General features: G+C 36.5%; 2 protein-coding genes across 6 annotated transcripts in view; one reads left to right on the top strand and one right to left on the bottom strand.

Moving 5' to 3' along the window:
- The window catches only part of wasla (WASP like actin nucleation promoting factor a), a 63,605-nt gene extending 50,525 nt beyond the window's left edge, over window positions 1-13,080 (top strand). For 3 of the 4 annotated variants that reach the window (XM_048158660.1, XM_048158659.1, XM_048158657.1), the window contains 6 exons: window positions 972-1,014; window positions 6,768-6,921; window positions 7,247-7,264; window positions 8,219-8,733; window positions 11,517-11,622; window positions 11,927-13,080. In XM_048158660.1, the coding sequence (XP_048014617.1) occupies window positions 972-1,014; window positions 6,768-6,921; window positions 7,247-7,264; window positions 8,219-8,733; window positions 11,517-11,622; window positions 11,927-11,988 (898 nt within the window). In that variant the 3' untranslated portion in view covers window positions 11,989-13,080. The remainder of the gene's footprint in view (window positions 1-971; window positions 1,015-6,767; window positions 6,922-7,246; window positions 7,265-8,218; window positions 8,734-11,516; window positions 11,623-11,926) is intronic. The other variant, XM_048158658.1, reaches the window with a different exon arrangement.
- Window positions 13,081-13,200: 120 nt separating this feature from the next.
- Window positions 13,201-19,144, bottom strand: lmod2a (leiomodin 2 (cardiac) a). 2 transcript variants are annotated; one of them, XM_048158662.1, is made up of 3 exons: window positions 17,629-19,144; window positions 15,038-16,231; window positions 13,201-13,450 (listed from the first exon to the last, which is right to left on the bottom strand). In XM_048158662.1, the coding sequence occupies exons 1-3, from the start codon at window positions 17,872-17,874 to the stop codon at window positions 13,427-13,429; spliced, it is 1,464 nt and encodes a 487-aa protein (XP_048014619.1). In that variant the 5' UTR covers window positions 17,875-19,144; the 3' UTR covers window positions 13,201-13,426. The 2 variants fall into 2 exon arrangements, with proteins under 2 accessions (XP_048014619.1, XP_048014618.1); XM_048158661.1 differs by lacking the exon at window positions 13,201-13,450 and having other exon boundaries at window positions 14,173-16,231.
- Window positions 19,145-19,211: the final 67 nt, after the last annotated feature.

The following is a 19,211-nucleotide window of genomic DNA, read 5'->3' as shown; positions in this document are numbered from 1 at the left end:
GTTGTCAATTCACGTTCACGACTCTGCTGCTGCTGCTTCTTCTTTCCTGTTTTACGGCGGTTGGCATCCAGCTTATTGGTGCATTACCGCCCCCTTCTGCTCTGGAGTGCGGTTCACGACTCCGCAGTGACGCTGCTGATGTAAGACGCTGCTGACGTGTTATCTGGTGCGCCTGAGCTTCGTTTACAGTCTGAGGGAGACGCACGCTGTATTCAAGCTATTCTACATTGTTTGTATTTTGGTATTGCTATATTTTTTAAAATGGTGCGCAAGTGTGCATGTCGCAGATGTCCTAATCGCCAAAAACAACCACGTAAAAGTGCATTACCAACGCCGACAGATGAAAGGATTCAATGGAATCAGTTCAATGGAATCAGTTCAATGGAATCAGTTCAATGGAATCAGTTCAATGGAATCAGTTCAATGGAAAGGATTCTGGAAGAGAAGACAATGCTGAATAAAGACATAGTTTTTGTTATTTTTGGACCAAAATGTATTTTCGATGCTTCAAAAACTTCTAACTAACCCACTGATGTCACATGGACTACTTTGATGATGTTTTTATTACCTTTCTGGACATGGACAGTATACCGTACATACATTTTCAATGGAGGGACAGAAAGCTCTTGGACTAAATCTAAAATATCTTAAACTGTGTTCCGAAGATGAACGAAGGTCTTACGGGTTTGGAACGACATGAGGGTGAGTCATTAATGACATAATTTTCATTTTTGGGTGAACTAACCCTTTAAGCCTATCGTTGACATGTAAACGTACCCTTAGTAGACGGTTAACGATTAATTGGTTAATTTATCGTTAATTTAAACTACGATCGATTATGGGAATTAATGTAAATTGACATCCCTAGAGTGAACGCAAAAGCATTGAAATGTTTTTTTTCCTCCCGTCTCATATTTTTTCCATCTGTATATTTGTGCCATTCTGACTGTTCTTGACGCAATGTTTTCCAGGCACATCGGTCATGTAGGATGGGATCCGAACACAGGCTTCGATGTGAGTACACAACAATGACTTGCTCTGTCACCACATGCTCTCACATACATATTGAAGAATCTCTCATAGGAAAACAATGCTGACCTGTGTAGTAATGGCATGATGAAATGCCTCAATAGCCTTGTGTTCACGCAGGCTGAAGCATCTGACGCTTGAATATGCAGCCTGTCGCCCACAACACAAGCCAGATTGCGTTTGTACACATATTTGCACTGTGTATGGTATTTTAAATCATTTTATGGTAAACTGTTTATTGAAATGATGCAGATTGCCCTTTTATGACAGAATCAGAAATTCAGGCCACCTAGTGCTATAAAATGGGATGGTGTTACACAGAAGTAACTGGAAAAATGTGCAAATTCTCTGAAGAAGCCCTTGCATCTCAAGTTTTGCATTATGCATGCAGCTGGAATGTTGTGCATGTCATAATGGATGGATTCACCAGAAATGTTTATCATTAGCAGTTTCCCCACAAGGTGGCAGGATTGTGCTATATTTGAGAACAGCATGAAAGCTGGGTTATTACAGTGCTTGCAAGGCAGAATTGCATTGAAATTTCTCTTACAACTTTCGTTTTAATCATCTTGATTGTATCTTAAAATGTCTTAACTTAAATTCTTAAAAATATATATTAAGTGTATTTATTTTTTTTAGCCTTGATGCATTTTAAGTTTCTATAAATGTTATACCTTTAAAGATATTCAAGCTTACATTTTGAAAATTCTAAGTAATCCTTGAAAAGTTATCTTTAAGAAATATTTATATATTTTTATTTTAGCCTAAATATACTATTTTATTTTCTTTAAACGTTGTTGTACCTTTTAAAGAAGTTGTAGATTAAAGTTTGAAAATCCCCATTGATATGCACTTGAAAATGTTATTAACTTTTTAAAAAAAAATGTTTTTGTTATACTTAAATGTATTTGTTAATTGTATTTTAGTTTTAGCCTTAATGTTTAGTTTCTATAAATGTTATAACTTTGAAGTTTGAAAATACTTATTAGCTTACACATACGTTTTTTTTTTTTTACAATAACACAAAATATTTATATTTTAATCTAATTTACTTAATGTTATTTTTATTTACTTTAAACATTGTACCCTTAAGAAATTTAAGCTTAATATTTGAAAATTCCCATAAATTTACACTTGAAAATATTATCTTTACAAAAACTCATTTTAAATTTATTTTACTTAAGGAATATTTATTTTATTTATTTATTTAAGCTATGATGCTATTTTTAATGTCTCTAAAACATTATTTCTTTAAAGAATGAAAGAAAATCTCTTAAGTTTTAACGTCTTTAATTTTTACATTAATTTTTTTTTTTTTAGCCTAAATCTGCTGTTTTAGTTTCTGTAAATGTATGTCTTAAAGTAAGATTAAAATTAAAAAAAAAAAAAACTACTTTAAAACTACATTTTTTATTCATTTTATTTTATTTTTATTTAAACCTAAGTGTTTTTTTGCTTCTATAAATAGTACACCTTTTAAATATATTTAAGATTAATTTTTTAAAATGTCTTTAACTTACACTTGAAAATGTGTATTTATGATTTTTATTTTTTACAATTTAGCCAAAATGTGCTTGTTATAATTTTCTCACCTTTTAAAGAAATCGAAGATTGAAAATCATTAACATTCAAAAACTAACCAGTTATCGTGATATTTGCATACTGAGTTACGATTGGCTGTCTTCCATCTATTTGCATACTGGAATGTGATTGGGCCTTCTGCTTTTGCATCCATTTATTTATCGTTCTGGCATATTATCATTAATATCTCTCTCTTTCTTCCTCTATCTATATTTAGTTGTGCTTACTAAGGCAAGCGTCACTAATACTATTGCTCATACTTAAGGTTGGTGATCTAAACAAATTCCTAACCCTAAATATAAAATTTTGGCACATAACTTACCCACACGTTTTTCCTACGGACATTAATGATACCTCACATTTTTTGGCTTATAGAGGAAAAAAGTGCTAATAGTTCTACCTAGCAGACAGAATACAGGGGTAAAAAAAATCCATTTTACTTACATTTTTGAGTTGGACCAGTAAGAAAGCACCCAGAACACCCTAGTAAACACATTAGCAACTGCTTAGCAACACCCTGGCAACCACACAAGTGTTGTGGTATGACGTTCGCACAGAATTTCTTCAGAAAATCTAAAACTTCTAGTGATACCTAAAACTATTTCACTATTCTTTTGCTGCCTTGCAAGCACTAGTATTTAATTTATGAAATCTAGGCCCGGTTTCACAGACAGGGCTTAGACTAAGCCAGGATTAGGCATTAGTTCAGTATTTAAGTAGCTTTTATAAACGTACCCAAGAAAAAAACATTACTGGTGTGCAGCTTGAGAAAAAAAAATGGCAGTGGCATATTTTAAAAGATATCAGTGCAAGTTGCTTTCAGTTACAACAGCTCAAACATGCATTTTAGTCTAGGACTAGCTTAAGCTTTTTCTGTGAAACCGGGTGATAGTAAACAAACGTTCCATTGAATTTCAGAGCTTCAGTATTAGTTGAATCTAGTTGAATCGACTATTGTTGCATCTACTATGAACTGTTGTATATGAAGAAAAAAAGGAAGGTAAAACTTTATAATCACATTCATTAATAAATCATTAACAGACATTTTATAATGATTAATAGATCATAAGTTAATATTTATTCAAATAGCCATAAATATGAGATTGTGCTTGTTAATGTTTGTCTACAAATGATGTTAACAGATGTTATTCAGTAATTCAAAGCTGTATTCTAACATCCATTTAATGTCAATATACTTCAGTTCATATATTACCTACCTATGAGTGATCAAACAGAAAAACCGAAACTAGGACTGCAGATATACAAACCGTAAACAAAGCAGCACTTGCTTCCCATTTTGAATATCAAACACGCTGCTCACTTTCTTCATTTCACTCGGCTCATGTTATTGTGAAAATATTTGTGCATTGGAATGCTCAGGTAAGATGACGTAAAATTATAAGTCTTCTGTCTGTACCGTCTTGACTTGTTTGCTCGCTTTCATCACTTTCGCTTTTTTTCTTCTTCAGCAAACATTAGATTCATCCGTGCTGAGAAGCACAACCCACGTAAAGATAATTCCACAAATAACTGCAATTTCAGGTTTCAAACACAGATGGTGACAAAGAGGCAAAACTTACAGGACTGCAGCTTTAAGGATATAGTATAAGTGTTGAGGCAAAAAAAAAACAATGTTTTGCACCCAAATTGCAATTATGTGATGTCTTTAGCAAACATTTGGCTAAACTTAACTAACCACCCTTTGTTACAGTAGCTTAAAGTCCAATGTACTAAATGATTAATAGTAAATATATAATGAATAGTTTCAGTTTTTGATTGGGTACTGCAAAACCATGAACAATAATTAATAAATGATTTATAAACGTGTAAATAGTAGAAATCTGCATACACATCACAACAAACCAAGACCAAATGTGTGACCTTTACAGACTGTGGTTATGAGCTAATGAATAATGTGCTAACATGAATAGTATGTGAAGTGCTTAAAATGACTAATTAAATAAATGTTTTCACAACATTTGTAAATGTAAAAACAAAAATATTAGGTAATATCTGATTTGAAGTTTAATCACATTTGTTAGCATTCAACTGTTTATTAACAAATAAGCTTTTAATCATTGTATAACATCTGCTAAAATAATTTGCAGATTTTTAAAAAGTGCATGACCTTATGATTTGAAAGTTTAATGGTGGTATTAAGCATTTAAAGTTTCATTAAATGATGTACTAATCATTATGTAATGTTTAATAAGTTCATTTAAACATTAACAAGCACATTATCTCATAGCTATTTGAGTATAGATTAACTAATTAAGCATTATATAATGTGTTAATGATTTATTAATGAAGCTATTAATCATTGTGAACCGTCTGTTGAAATCATTTGTAGATTTTTAAGTGCATGATCATATGATTTGAAAGTTTAATGACCTTTGAAAGCATTTAACCTTACATATCTGTTAATCATTATGGAATGTTTAATAAGTTAATTAAACACACACACACACACACATATATATATATATATATATATATATATATATATATATATATATATATATATATATATATATATATATATATATATACATGCATACAGGTGCTGGTCATATAATTAGTAAATTGTAAATCATTTTAAAAAATGAAACTTTCATTTATACTAGATTCCCTACATGTAAAGTAAAACATTTCAGAAGTTTTTTTTTTTTTTTTTTTTTTTTTTTTTTTAATTAGTTGATTAGAGCGTACAGCTAATGAAGGTCCAAAATCCAGTATCTCAAAATATTAGAATATTTACATTTGAGTTTCATTAAATGACCATCCCTACAGTATACATTCCGGGTATCTCTTGTTCTTTGAAACCACACTAATGGGGAAGACTGCTGACTTGGCAATGGTCCAGGAGACAATCACTGACACCCTCCACAAAGAGAGTAAGTCACAGATGGTCATTACTGAATGGGGTGGCTGTTTACAGAGTGAAATATCAAAGCATATTAAATGCAAAGTTGACTAGAAGGAATAAATTGGGTAGGCAAAGGTGCACAAGCAACAGGGATGACGGCAAGCTTGAGAATATTGTCAAGTAAAGCTGATTCAGACACTTGGGAGAGCTTCACAATGAGTAGAATGAAGCCGGAGTCAGCGCATCAAGAGTCACCACACTCAGACATCTTCAGGAAAAGGACTACCAAGCCACTTCTGAAACAGAAACAACATCAGAAGCATCTTACCTGGGCTAAGGAGAAAAAGAACTGGACAGTGAACAGTGGTCGAAAGTCCTCTTTTCAGATAAAAGTAAATTTTGCATTTCATGTTGAAATCATGGTCCCAGAGTCTGAAGGAAGACTGGAGAGGCACAGAATCCAAGCTGCTTGAAGTCTAGTGGGAAGTTTCTGAAGTCAGTAATGATTTGGGTGGCCGTGACGTCTGCTGGTGTTGGTCCATTGTGTTTTATCAAGTGCAAAGTCAATGCAGCCATCTTCCAGGAGATTATGGAGCACTTTATGCTTCTATCTGCTGACAAGCTTTATGGAGATGCTGATTTCCTTTTCCAGCAGGACTTTAGCACCTGCCCACAGTGCAGAAACCACTTCCAAGTGGTTTGTTGACCATGATATTACTGTGCTTTATTGGCCAGCCAACATGCCTGACCCCTGAATCTATGGGATATTTTCAAGAGAAAGATGAGAAACAGTCGATCCAACAATATACAGATGATCTGAAGGCTCATTAGTGCCTCAGCAGTGCCACAGACTGATCACTTCCATGTCACACTTCACTGATGCTGTAATTTGTGCTAGGAGCAAGTCATTTGCTGTAATATGTGCTGCCGACCAAGTATTGAGTGCACAAATGAACGTACTTTAAAGAACTTTAACTTTTCTGTTTTGAAAATCCATTTTTTGATTGATCTTAGGAAATATTCTAATATTTTGAGATACTGGATTTTGGACTTTCATGAGCTGTACGCTCTAATCATCAAAATTTAAAAAAAAAAAAAAAAAAAACTTTTGAAATGTTTTACTTTACATGTAGGGAATCTAGAATATATGAAAGTTTCATTTTTAAAAATAATTTACAATAAAAAAATGAACTTTTTCACGATATTCTAATTATATGATATATATATATATATAGTAATAATAGTGTTACCATAAAGAATGTCTCACTGCTTTACATTTTTTGTTTTGCAGTTAAATAATTTGGACCCGGAGCTGAAGAACCTGTTTGACATGTGTGGCATCTCTGAGGCCCAGCTCAAAGACAAGGAGACGTCTAAGGTCATCTACGACTTCATTGAGAAGAAGGGCGGTGTAGAGGCTGTGAAGAATGAGCTGAGGAGACAAGGTGAGGCTGATCGCTGTCACACACTCGCTGCACCGAACACCTGCGATTTGTGGCCTTCTCGTATTGACATGTCTGTCTATCAACCGTACGCAGTCGGAAAGAATGGCCAGAATCAACAAATATAGTTTTCCGAGGCAACTTCATCATAACTACACACAAAAAAAGGGCGTACAAACAGAAACTGATCTTAAATTTCACAATTAATTACAAAGGCCAATGAATCCTTTTGTGATATTAAAATAATGTATCTATAACATGTTTCTCTGAAGTTGGGGGCATATATTAGCATTTCTGTATTTGATCAATACATGTGGTTTTCCTTCAGGTCCTCCCAGGTGGAGCGGTAGGTAGAACGTGTGTGTTTTTGTGTGAAAACTGCATGTATAAGAGGTCTGAATTTTTTGTAGATTGGCATGGGTTGTTTTGAAAGTTTTTTTTTTTTTTTTTTTTTTTTTTTTTTTTTAACACTTTGAAGTACATTGTAGGTGTACCTACATTTAATGCAACTATGGGAGAATATTTGTGCATATATGGATACGTTTCATGATTCTTCATGAGGCATTTGCAGTGATGTTTTAAAAACATGTTTGATCTCTTGATAAGGTCTTCAGTAATATGCCTTGAGAAAGTGTGAAGTACCAGTTGTTGCTGATTGGTGTGATTTTTGTAATGCAAAACTTTGGGAACTTTGGGTTCTTCCTCTAGAATAAAAGTCTTGCTCCAGCTTTAATGACCCCATGAAATGGATTGACAGTTTTCTATGTGTTAGATGAAACAGGAAGTTAGACATGTAGATATCTAAGTGGCTGTAAGTGGTCCATTGGCTTATATCACAATCCACTAAAACTAATGTGGATGGATTTAAAGACCCCATGAAACCAAAATTATCCCATGATTTACTCATCCTCAAGCCATCCTAATTGTATATGACTATCTTCTGTCAGACGAACACAATCGGACTTATAAAGTTTTAAATATGGATATTTTTCTTACAAAAACCCATTGCTTTGCACTTTTTGGAACTTCAAAAACTTTGGCATTATTCAATCCCATTACAAAGCTGGGAAGAGCCAGGATGTTATTTAATATAACTCCGATTGTGTTCGACTTCAAAAGTTCAAAAAGTCATATACACCTAGGATGGCTTGAGGGTGACTAAATTATTGGATCATTTTTCATTTTTGGGTGAACTATCCTTTTAAAACTCAAAGTTTGGTTTCATGCGATCTTTAAACTATACTAATACATAAAGAGTCTGTGTATTAATTAATTTATTTTTATGTTAATCTTTTTTCAGCACCTCCCCCTCCTCCTTCCCGGGGCGGCCCGCCTCCCCCACCCCCTCCTCATACTTCTGGGCCCCCACCTCCCCCACCCCCATTGCGGGGGCGAGGAGCCCCACCACCTCCTCCACCTTCAAGGGCACCCACAAGCGCTCCCCCTCCGCCGCCTCCATCCCGGCCAAGTATGGGAGCGCCTCCACCACCACCTCCCAGCAGAGGGCATCCACCTCCCCCTCCACCTGCCCCCGCCTCCATGCCACCTCCTCCGCCGCCACCACCTCCATCTGGAGGAGCCGCCCCTCCTCCTCCACCTCCTCCACCACCTCCTCCTGGACCTCCTCCCCCTCCTGAAATAGATGGAGGCCACAGCGAATCAACGCCCTCGCCCATGGGCGGGAAGTCAGCTTTGCTGGATCAAATCAGGGAGGGCACCCAGCTAAAGAAAGTGGAGCAAAACAACAGGCCAGTGTCGTCCACAGGACGTGACGCGCTGCTCGACCAGATTCGACAGGGCATCCAGCTCAAAACGGTGAGTGTAAACGCTTATCCATCCTGATGTGTCCCAGAAAATGGTGAAGGATTGCCTGCTCACCCGTCAATAATCATTTTGCTGAAACGGGTTTTAAACAACTAGTTACCTGTGGCGATGAAAGTTCAAAAATGTACACGCATTATATTTTTATTTAATTTGTCTCTGTATAATTGTTTATATATATTTTATTCTATAATATGAATGTATAAATATACACTAGCATTAAAAAGCCTGGGGTCAGTAAGATTTAGTGATTCACTGAAATTTCTTAGGATTCTTAGGGCCCTTTTTTAACTAAGCACATGGTCTGAAGCACAAGGCACAGGTGCACTTAGGGCGTGTCCGAATCCATTTTTGCTAGTTTAACGACGGAAAAAATGGTCGGCGTGCCAGGTGCATGGTCCCAAGGGTTGTACCTAGTCTCTTAAGTCATGGTTGGGTTTTGGGCATAACATGCAATAAACCAATCAGAGTGTCCTCTACCATTCCCCTTAAAAGCCATGTGCACTTGCATCATGGCGGTTTGCTATTTACAAGGCAGAATATAGACACCCTGTGTGTATTGCCACGACTGGTCAAATAATTAGCCAATTTCATTCATCATTACTGCAAATGGGTAATTCTGATATATGCAACGACTATCCGTTATGACATGTTGGCCTTTTTATCTTTATGTACACAATAATAATCTTTTACATTGTAATCCTCTTATCATTGTGCACCCGCCTATAGGCGCATATTACTAATGTGCCATTTAAATAAAAATACCACGCCATTGACTTTACACCAGGTTTTTGTTGGTCAACGGTGCAGTCGTTTTCAGTTGCCTCAAAATAGCAACACGCCAACAACGCACCTCAACACACCTCGTTTTCAGACCAGCACACCCATGGGCAAACAGATGGCCTTGAGTGCATTTGCTATTTAAACATGGCGCAGGACATGATAACTGTGTCGGGCTGAAACTAGCAAAAAACACTAGCATCGCGGGTGTATGATAGGGTCTTTAAATATTTCTGATTCGCTATTGTGTTCACGCACTCAACACATATGTCTGTGATTGGCTACAATGATCAACGCTTCAAAATCATGTAAATAGACATTTCTGACGCTCTTCACTAAGCGTTTACACAGATCCACATGTAAGCGTTTGAAAGCAGGTGTCTATCAGCGGATATAATGTAGCCAATCAGACACATCTGTTAAGCGCATGAACACAATGGCCAATCAGAGGTGTTTAAGAATCCACTCAACAGTGCTCAAAATGCTGGTATTGTCACATTTTTTACATTTCAGTATTGACTTGGTACCGAAGTCAGTACTTTTGACAACCCTACTCTCTATGTACATGCGCTCCTCTCAGCTGCTCGCGGCCCATGCGAATGCTCCACTCATGTACCGCTCATTATGATAATTCGATAATCTCCATTCAGTTTCACACAATATTAGTTGTTTTCATGCCTTTTGCACAACATTGCACCATTTCATGCTTTTCATCTTCAGAAAGATCTTTCTTCCTCCCCACATTGCATGAAAACTGTGACTTGCTTAATAATGTGGAACAAAAGTAGGGTTTCCATAGATCTGGCAAATTATTTTGTCTGAGATTGATACCAGTTATCTAAAAAGACATGGATAAATAAACAAACAAACAAACATTTTCTTAGAAAAACTAAAATCTGAATGTTTATTGTACTGAAATCTTACTGATGTCAATTGCATAATAATTTGGAACACAGTGTATATTGATATTTAAAGTGTTACTTACTTTCAATAAAAATGTGGTTTTTATTTTATTGGCTTGTATTTTTTTAAGTTCAGTACCATTAAAATTATTGAATTTCATTGTCTAATATTATTCTTATTATACAAAAAAAAAAGCTCATTTAAAATAAGAAATAAGTGATTTTTAAAAAGCAGTTTCGGTTTTCGGCCAAGTGCATCCATAATTTTGCATTCAACTGATCAAAAGTGACAGTAAAGACATTTATAATGATAAATGCTGTTCTTTTGAACTTCTATTCATCAAAGAATCCTAATAAAAAATATCACTGTTTCCACAAAACTGTTTTCAACATGGATAATAATAATGCAAAGCTTTGACATCACAGGAATAAATTAAATTCTAAAATACATTAAAATAGATAACATTTATATTAAATTGTAATAGTATTTCACAATATTACTGTTTTTACTGTATTTTTGTACAAATAACTGCAGCTTTGGTGAACATGATACTTACACTGCCCTCCAAAAGTTTGGAAACACCCCTGGCAAAGTGTGGTTTTGGACGATATCAGCATAAATCCTTATCATTTTTTGGTGCAAATACATTACAGTAACTTGACATTTATAATTGAAGACCAGCAATAATCATTTTCATTTTGATTACATAATAATGGCAATATATACATGTCATAGTCAGACATGCCCCTTTGCCAGCTGTGATGCCTGGTTACTGGTTTAAACTTGGGCCAGGTTTCTAAAAGATTTTTGGGTCAGCACACCTTAATAGCTTCAACCATTGAATGCCAATTAAGTTTAGAATACAATGAACCAATTAGAACCCAGTTTAGGTCCGATAGCTGCTAATGGTGGATATTTTGATGAATCGAAAATGTAATTTGTGTTTTAGCACAAATTAAAAAGGATTCATGCCAATATTGTCCAAAACCCCACTTTTCTAGGGCGTTTCCAAACTATTGGAGGGCAGTGTAAATCATCTTCTATGGACAGTTATTTGTGATGGTTATGTGATTCCTCTCTTCTTGAATGTTCAGGTATCAGATAATGACTCAGGACCACCCACCCCTGCTCAGTCAGCGGGCATTGTTGGAGCTCTGATGGAGGTGATGCAGAAGAGGAGCAAAGCCATCCACTCCTCAGGTAAGTGCCCGTTTCACTCTCTCAAAGGTTTGCCCTAAACAAGCCACTCGACGGCTGCAAATTTGTTCGTTTTTATTCCTCGTTTGTTTACTTGAGCTTACATACTAAAATTGCTTTAGCGTTACTTTTTAAGATAACGTGTCAAGTTAAAAGATCCTTTTGGTCATATCCTCTTCATTCTTAAAACACAACATCTACATCACCGACGTAGCATAAACGCTAGTCCGTTGAGGCCTTTTTCGTTTGGTTTACTTGTCATTGTGCCATTATTTATGGTGGTTATGCATCTTTTTTGGGCCCTCAGATGAAGATGAGGATGACGACGATGAAGAAGACTTTGAGGATGACGACGAATGGGATGATTAATCCCTTAACACTAACCCCACCCTGTAGAGTAAATGATACTAAATTCTCACTTCCCAAATTTTACTCATTGTTTTTTTCTTTCCTTTTTTTTTTTTTTTTTTTTTTTTCAAAATCGCTGTATATTTTTTGTTGCCTTTTTGCTTTTTTTTTTAATAATCTGTGCAATACCTCATGTAATCTGTAAAGTTTTGTCATTTATCCTCTGTAAAATAATGTCCTGGAATAACCATGTGAAGTTTTATGCCAGGATTCATGATTTGTTGACCTGAATGTTTTTGTTTCCCTGTGAGTGGGGAAAGGGAGATGGACGGGACGCTTGATGTCCTTATTAATTGTTGATTAATGATTTAGATAACACTATTTTCATACCCTACTTTTCTGTACCTTCGATTTTCTTATTCAAATCCTAGTTTAGCATTCTTAGATTTGGTAAGAGGTTCTCCTATCAGAATATGTATGTCCCCTGTATCGTTTCCCTTGTAAATGTACACCAGGCTGTTATATTGAGGCTATATATATTTTTGCACGAATAACGAAACGGAAATTCACTGCAGGATGAGAACACATTGGCTGAACACTAAATATGATTTCTGTGGTAATCACTATCAGCGTCACACTACATTGCACGTCACAAAGTAGACAGTTTTGGAGTTTTTGATTTCACTTTATTAACAAGAAAATAATATATGGTGAATTCAAACCGGCAAAGTCATGAGTACAGCTTGCTCCTGAATGTGAAAAGCCATCAATTCACAAATATAGAATTTCCAGTCATATCAAGAAAAAAAGAAAAAGGAAAAAAAAAAGCACTTCACAAAGTACAGTTTAAACTTCCATTTGTTACAAGCTTTTACAGGTCAATGCTTGGACTGACAACTACATTTAAGGTAAAGGAAAAAACAACAAACCTTTGTGTACAATTAATGCTGGTTTAACAGTATTGTCTGTCTGAACTGAATTTTCTGTCCTTGTCCGTTAAGGATAGTGATGAGAAATTTGTAAAATTGACATTAAATCTTACAAAAGGGTTGGAATGTGGAATGAAAACACTAAATTCTATACTTAAATAAATGGTAATATTTACAATCCTGAGATGCGGTGCTTTTCTTTTTAGTAATTAAAATTTTTGCAATGAATGTAGATTTTAACCTGTTCCTATCTTTTTCCTTTGGCTAAATTTTTGGATCAAACAGGATCAACTGGAATCTAAATTATGGGAATCGGCTTTCAATGCAAGTCAACTTTCTTTTCAGATTTGATCTTTTTTATATGATGCAAGTTACAAAGTAGCTGTTCAAGTGATCCTTTTTAGCAAAATGTTTTGTTGGTGTAAAGAAATTACATATAAATGTTCAAATTCAATGGCAGATAAGAGAACAAAAGGTTTCATTTGTGTTATTTGTTAAACAGATTCATTTTATCAGAGCGGTTTTGTTCCTCAGGAACGATGATGATTGGTGACCTGCAAAAAGAAAAAGAAAACGCTGGTCAGTGGTTCCTTTTAAAGGGTTAGTTCACCCAAAAATGAAAATTCTGTCATTAATTACTCACCCTGATGTCGTTCCAAACCTTCGTTCATATTCAGAACACAAATTAAGATATTTTTGATAAAATCCGATGACTGCGGATTGAGGCCTGCATTGACAGCAAAAACACTCCCTTTTTCAATGGCCAGAAAGCTACTAAAGACATATTTAAAACAGTTCATGTGACTACAGTGGTTCAACCTTAATATTATGAAGCGACGAGAATACTTTTTGTGCGCCAAAAAAACAAATAACGACTTTAATCAACAATATCTAGTGATGGCTGATTTCAAAACACTGCTTCATGAAGCTTCGAAGCTTTACGAATCTTTTGTTTCAAATCAGTGGTTTGGTGCCAAAGTCACATGATTTCAGTAAACGAGGCTTTGTTACATCATAAGTGTTTCGAAATTTCAATGGTTCACCACTGGGGGGCGTGACTTTGGCAGTTTGATATGTTCCCTGAACCACTGATTCAAAACAAAAGATTCATAAAGCTTCGAAACTTCATGAAGCAGTGTTTTGGCGCACAAAAAATTTGCTTCATAACATTAAGGTAGTCACATGAACTGTTTTAAATGCGTCTTTAGTAGCTTTCTGGGCATTGGAAGTTTTAATTATCTTGCTGGCAATGCAGGCCTCACTGAGCCATCGGATTTTATCAAAAATATCTTTGTTACAAAAGATGAATGAAGGTCTTGCGGGTGTGGAACTACATAAGCGTGAGTAATTAATGACAGAATTTTCATTTTTGGGTGAACTAACCCTTTAACTTTACAATTACAAAAAGTATTGTCATGGAAACCGTCCATATCTGAGTTATTTATGGCATATACATTAAGTGAAAGCTACAAAGAGTATTAATTATGTCTTAGTCAGATCTTACAGGAGTAGTTCTCCTAAAAACAAGTGTTGTTATCATATACTCATCCTCACATTGTTCCAAACTTGTATGTGTTTTTCTTCCGTGGAACACACTATAAACTTTTTTTTTATATATATATATATATATTTGACTTTTTTTTGTGAAGTCATACAGGTATGAAATAGCATGAGGGTGAGTAGATGACAGAATTTAAATTTTTGCATGAACTATCCCTTTAAGATCCTAATTTACTTTCACTGAGTACTAGAAATGAGCACTTGTTTCGAAACCCTCAAATAGCATGTTTTTGACCAGGTTGTAATGTACATTAAAACAAATGTCCATCTATTAAATTTGAGCTAGAATTTACATACTGATAGAAGTATTTACCACTGCCTGGCTAATGATTTCATGGTAACTTAAATGATCTCAACCAGGACAAACACTGAATGAATGAATCATTCAATTCTTGGTATAAAAAGGTAATTATTGCTTAAAGTCTTGCAGTCAATTTCCAAGATACCTGATTTGACAGGGTTGGTGTTCACCAAACTCTTAACTTGGAAGTTCCTTTTCTGTCCAGCAGTATTGCAAATTTGGGTACCGTGTTTTTAAGGCTTGGCTACTCTATGTCCTGGACAAATGCTAAACATCTTACCCTTCTTAGTGTACCAATGCTGCTGCCACGAATGGCTGCCAATAGATCATCACGTGTTGACCCCTGGGTGCCTCCCAGATTATTTCTGTCTTCTTTTCTTCTCAAAGGTAGAATTTTTTCATCTTGAAGAATGTTTTTGCCATGTTTGTTCACTGTGAGTTTGTGTCCTTTATTTGCATTAGCCTGGTTTCGATCCACACTAATTATTGCTGTTTCTGCTTGTTGCTTGACCATTTCAGCAATTTTCCTAGTTGGAATGTTCTTCACACCATTTGGTTGACTTTGAGGTTGTTGTGGTAAATGAGAAGAGACCAAGTTCTGCTTAGCTAGCATAGTGTCTTTGTCTGTTGAAATATGGAATTGAAATGACTGCTTATTGTCCATAGTGTCCCATGTCTTTGATTGTTCTTCACTTCTTTCCAAATGGTCTTGCTCTTTCCTTTGCTGTAGCCGCTTTTGCCTCTGGCGGTCCTGGTTGCGGGTTAAAATACCAGTTGCGCTCATCCTTGGGCCAGGTAAGTCAAAGTGGTATCCCAATTTCAACAGGGTGGTGTTGTTCCTCAGCAATTTCACCATCTCCATCTCCACTTGGCCTCCACAGATATGCCGCTGGTTGTGGAATCGGAGCTCCACCAGTGTGGTGTTGTACTGAAGTGACCCAATCAAAGCCAGGATACCTTTGCCCGAAATAAAGTTGGACTCAACATTAAGGTTGGTGATGCTGCAGTTCTTCTTCAGCATTTTGGCCAAGGCCAAAGCTACTTGGTCATCTGCATGGGTGTTGGCAATGCTGAAAACCTCAACGTGAGTGTTTGAGATTAAGGCATTAGCAAAACTCACTAAAACCCCTTGGGATATGTTCTCGATGTTGTTTAGGTTGACTTCGCTCAAAGAGGTGTCATTGCTCAAGATGTTCTCCAAGGTCTTGTCAATATCAGTGGGGTTACCACTTGGTCTGTCTGGAGAAATGTGATGGTGGAGGGCACCTTTATGGATGCCATTAGGTTTTCGACTACTAATGCCATTCCTCTTGCAGTCCACAAAATTCCAATTGCTTGACCTAACTTCTTTCTCCCCATCATGCCCCTTTCTAACCCCCCTATTTTGTTGCTCTCCCTCCTCTTCATTATCCTCAGGCTCTTCACTGCCACATTCCTGTTCGCTCTTATCTGTCTGGCACTCATCCATGCTGTCCTGTGTGTCACCATAGAAAGGAAAACAAGGTTGAGCTCTGGCATTCCTCAAGCAATGACTCTTAATTAAGAAAGACTATCACCAGCTGAGACAACTGCACAAGCAATTGCTATGTTCTATGGAGGCAATGTTGCCATTTTATGTACTCTCATTAAAGAAACTGGAATTTTAATTTGAATGTTTTATGGCAGTGTTATGTCTATACATCAAATTATGAACTGCTCATTGAGTTCGTGTTCTTAAACTATCCCACATATCACCCCTTATACCAAGGGGTGAGCTACACTCAGGAGCTAAGTTTAACAGTCCTGACTTAAAGGATTAGTTTACATTAAAATATAAATTAGCCCATGATTTGCTTGCCCTCAAGCCATCCTAGGTATATGGCTTTCTTCTTTCAGATGAATGCAGTCGGAGTTATATTAATAATCACCCTGATGCTCCGAAGCTTTATAATGGCAGTGCATGGAAACCACCTGTTTGAAGCTCAAATAAGTGCATCAATCCATCATACACATACTCCACACAGCTCTGGAGGGTTAATAAAGGCCTTCTGAAGTGAAGCGATGCATTTGTGTAAGAAAAATATCCATTTTTAACACGTTATAAAGTAAAATAACCAGCTTTTGGCCAAACAGCTATATGGATTCTACTAAAGCATAACTTATGCGACGTACTACGCTACTTCCTACATTATATGTCGCGTAAGTTAGGTATTCGTCTGAAAGAAGAAAATTATATACACCTAGGATGGCTTGAGGGTGAGTAAAATCATGAGGTAATTTTCATTTTAAAGTGAACTAATCCTTTAACCATACCCCTAATTCAGGGTTGTCCAATCCTGCTCCTTGAAGGCACCTTCCTGTAGAGCTTTTATTCCCCCCTCACCACTCCCAACCTTATTTAAATATACCTGAACTAGGTAATTAATGTCTTCAGGAGTACTAGTAACTTCTGGGTAGGTGTATCGGGCAGGTTGGAGCTAAACTCTGTGGGAAGGTGGCCCTTCAGGAGCAGAATTTAGGACACGCTTGCCCTCAATGGACTGCTCACACATACTTTAGATTTATTTCATAAAAGGAAAAAAAGTAATTAATCCCTTTATGAGGCTGCAGATTTTCTCGTCCCCAAGCTGGGGCCTGCTTGTGGAGACCTCCCAAAGATATGGGACTACTTGAGTTCCCATAAAGAAAGCTTATCTTCACTCCTTGACAAATATAGCCATCATTTTTATGTTGTTTTGTGGATACGAATACACTCTCGGAATACCTCAAATAGTACCTTTAGGGGTCAGTACTCTACAAACGCCCTACTGACCAAACATTAAAAAAAATGTAATTACCTGGTACCTCCTCAAAGTTTAAACATATTACTCAATTGCTGCATTCAGACCCTACCTCTAGCAATCTGTGAGTCTCATCCTCCCAGTACTTCAGCAGAGCCTCTCGGGAAAAAGAGCCTGTTGGCCGCTTGGCCGTCTGGTCCTCCTGCCTTAGCCCAGTGGGTATGTTCTCATCAGGTTCCATTTCAGCCATAACCTTCTCCAGCTCCTGGAGCTCCTCACTGGTCAGGGAGGCCAGAAGTTCGTCTTCATCTATGTCCTCGTACTTGCCGAGCTCTTTTCGGTACCCAAAGTTGCTCATACTTGTAAAACTATGTTTCCTTTGTGTGCATGAACTCTTACTCTGCCTTCGTCAATACTTGTATGTGGGATTAGTACCCTGCACAGGCTTGTGTTAGATGCACTTTGTCTAATCTGAGAAGCTGGTGGAGGAACTTAAGGGGAGGGGGGTGCAGAACAGAGTATCTGCATATGATGGTGTCTCCCCATGGGGACACCAAGATTAGCTTACAAGAAGAATGTGTGTTCATTTTGTAGTGGTGAGACCTGTCAGCAACTGTTGGCCAAGAACGACATAGGAACTGCCCCCTAGGGAGATGACTAAAACTAATCTAATTTGCGTTAAGTACCCATTAATGCCAATGGTTTTGAAGTTAAATGTTAGATAAGCACATACACACCAGTGTCCAGGTTACCAACTATTTTTTGAATTGTGAATATATTGCTGTACATAGTCTCCCAAATGTTGCCATTTTTTAAAAACAATTATAGAATTTAAAGCTACTGTACGTCTAAGTGTTTGTAAGAATAAAGAACTGATTTCATATGTTATGAAGAACATGCCAAGGAGGGGTGTCTCATGCCTAAGGGTCAGTTTAGGAGATTTGCCACACTAGATCAGTATCTGATGCTTAAAAGGTCCGATGATCACTGTATCTGCGGTGTAAACACATACTATATTGTAGACTGGACTTGTATACTGCTTCCTTTTATGCTCTGCTCATTCTCCAAAACAGCTCTGCAGACACCAGAACCCCACTGGAGCTTTAGAATCGATATTACCTATTTGTGCAGCAAGTACTTTTCCCTGATTCTCTTCAAAAAATTAACTGATTTCTTGAAAGTTACCATTATGCAATGTTGAGACTTTCTGATTAGTAACCAGTCATGGCAAAATAAACTAGACAGTTCAGGACATCCAGAACCAAAGCTAATTTAATATGTGAATTACCTAACTAACGAGACTCAAACATTGCACTGTCATGGTTTGCTTACATTTTTTCAAAAGTTATCACAACTATCTCTATCAGATGACATTATCTGATGTACTTGAACAAGCACAGATAAGTATACAGTAAACTACAAATACGTCTAATGTTTGTGACAGTTTATCACAAGGTTAGGTGGTGAGATTGTGATAATACATAAGTCAAAGGTTTCTCCTTGACAGGTTGCCGAACATGCTTGTTGATGTTAAAAGGGCATAAAGCTATAAATAGATATGACCTGCTTTAGTTACTTCAATTGTGATAATGCAGGTCATTCTACAACTACAGTTTAGCAGTGCTGAAGTGTGACATGTATTCACATGGTCAGTCATAGACAATAAACACCACTAAAAGTTAAAAAGAAAACAAA

Source organism: Megalobrama amblycephala, linkage group LG15 (assembly GCF_018812025.1).
Source record: "Megalobrama amblycephala isolate DHTTF-2021 linkage group LG15, ASM1881202v1, whole genome shotgun sequence".
NCBI classification, from domain to species: domain Eukaryota; kingdom Metazoa; phylum Chordata; class Actinopteri; order Cypriniformes; family Xenocyprididae; genus Megalobrama; species Megalobrama amblycephala.
This window is presented reverse-complemented; position numbering and strand designations above follow the sequence as displayed.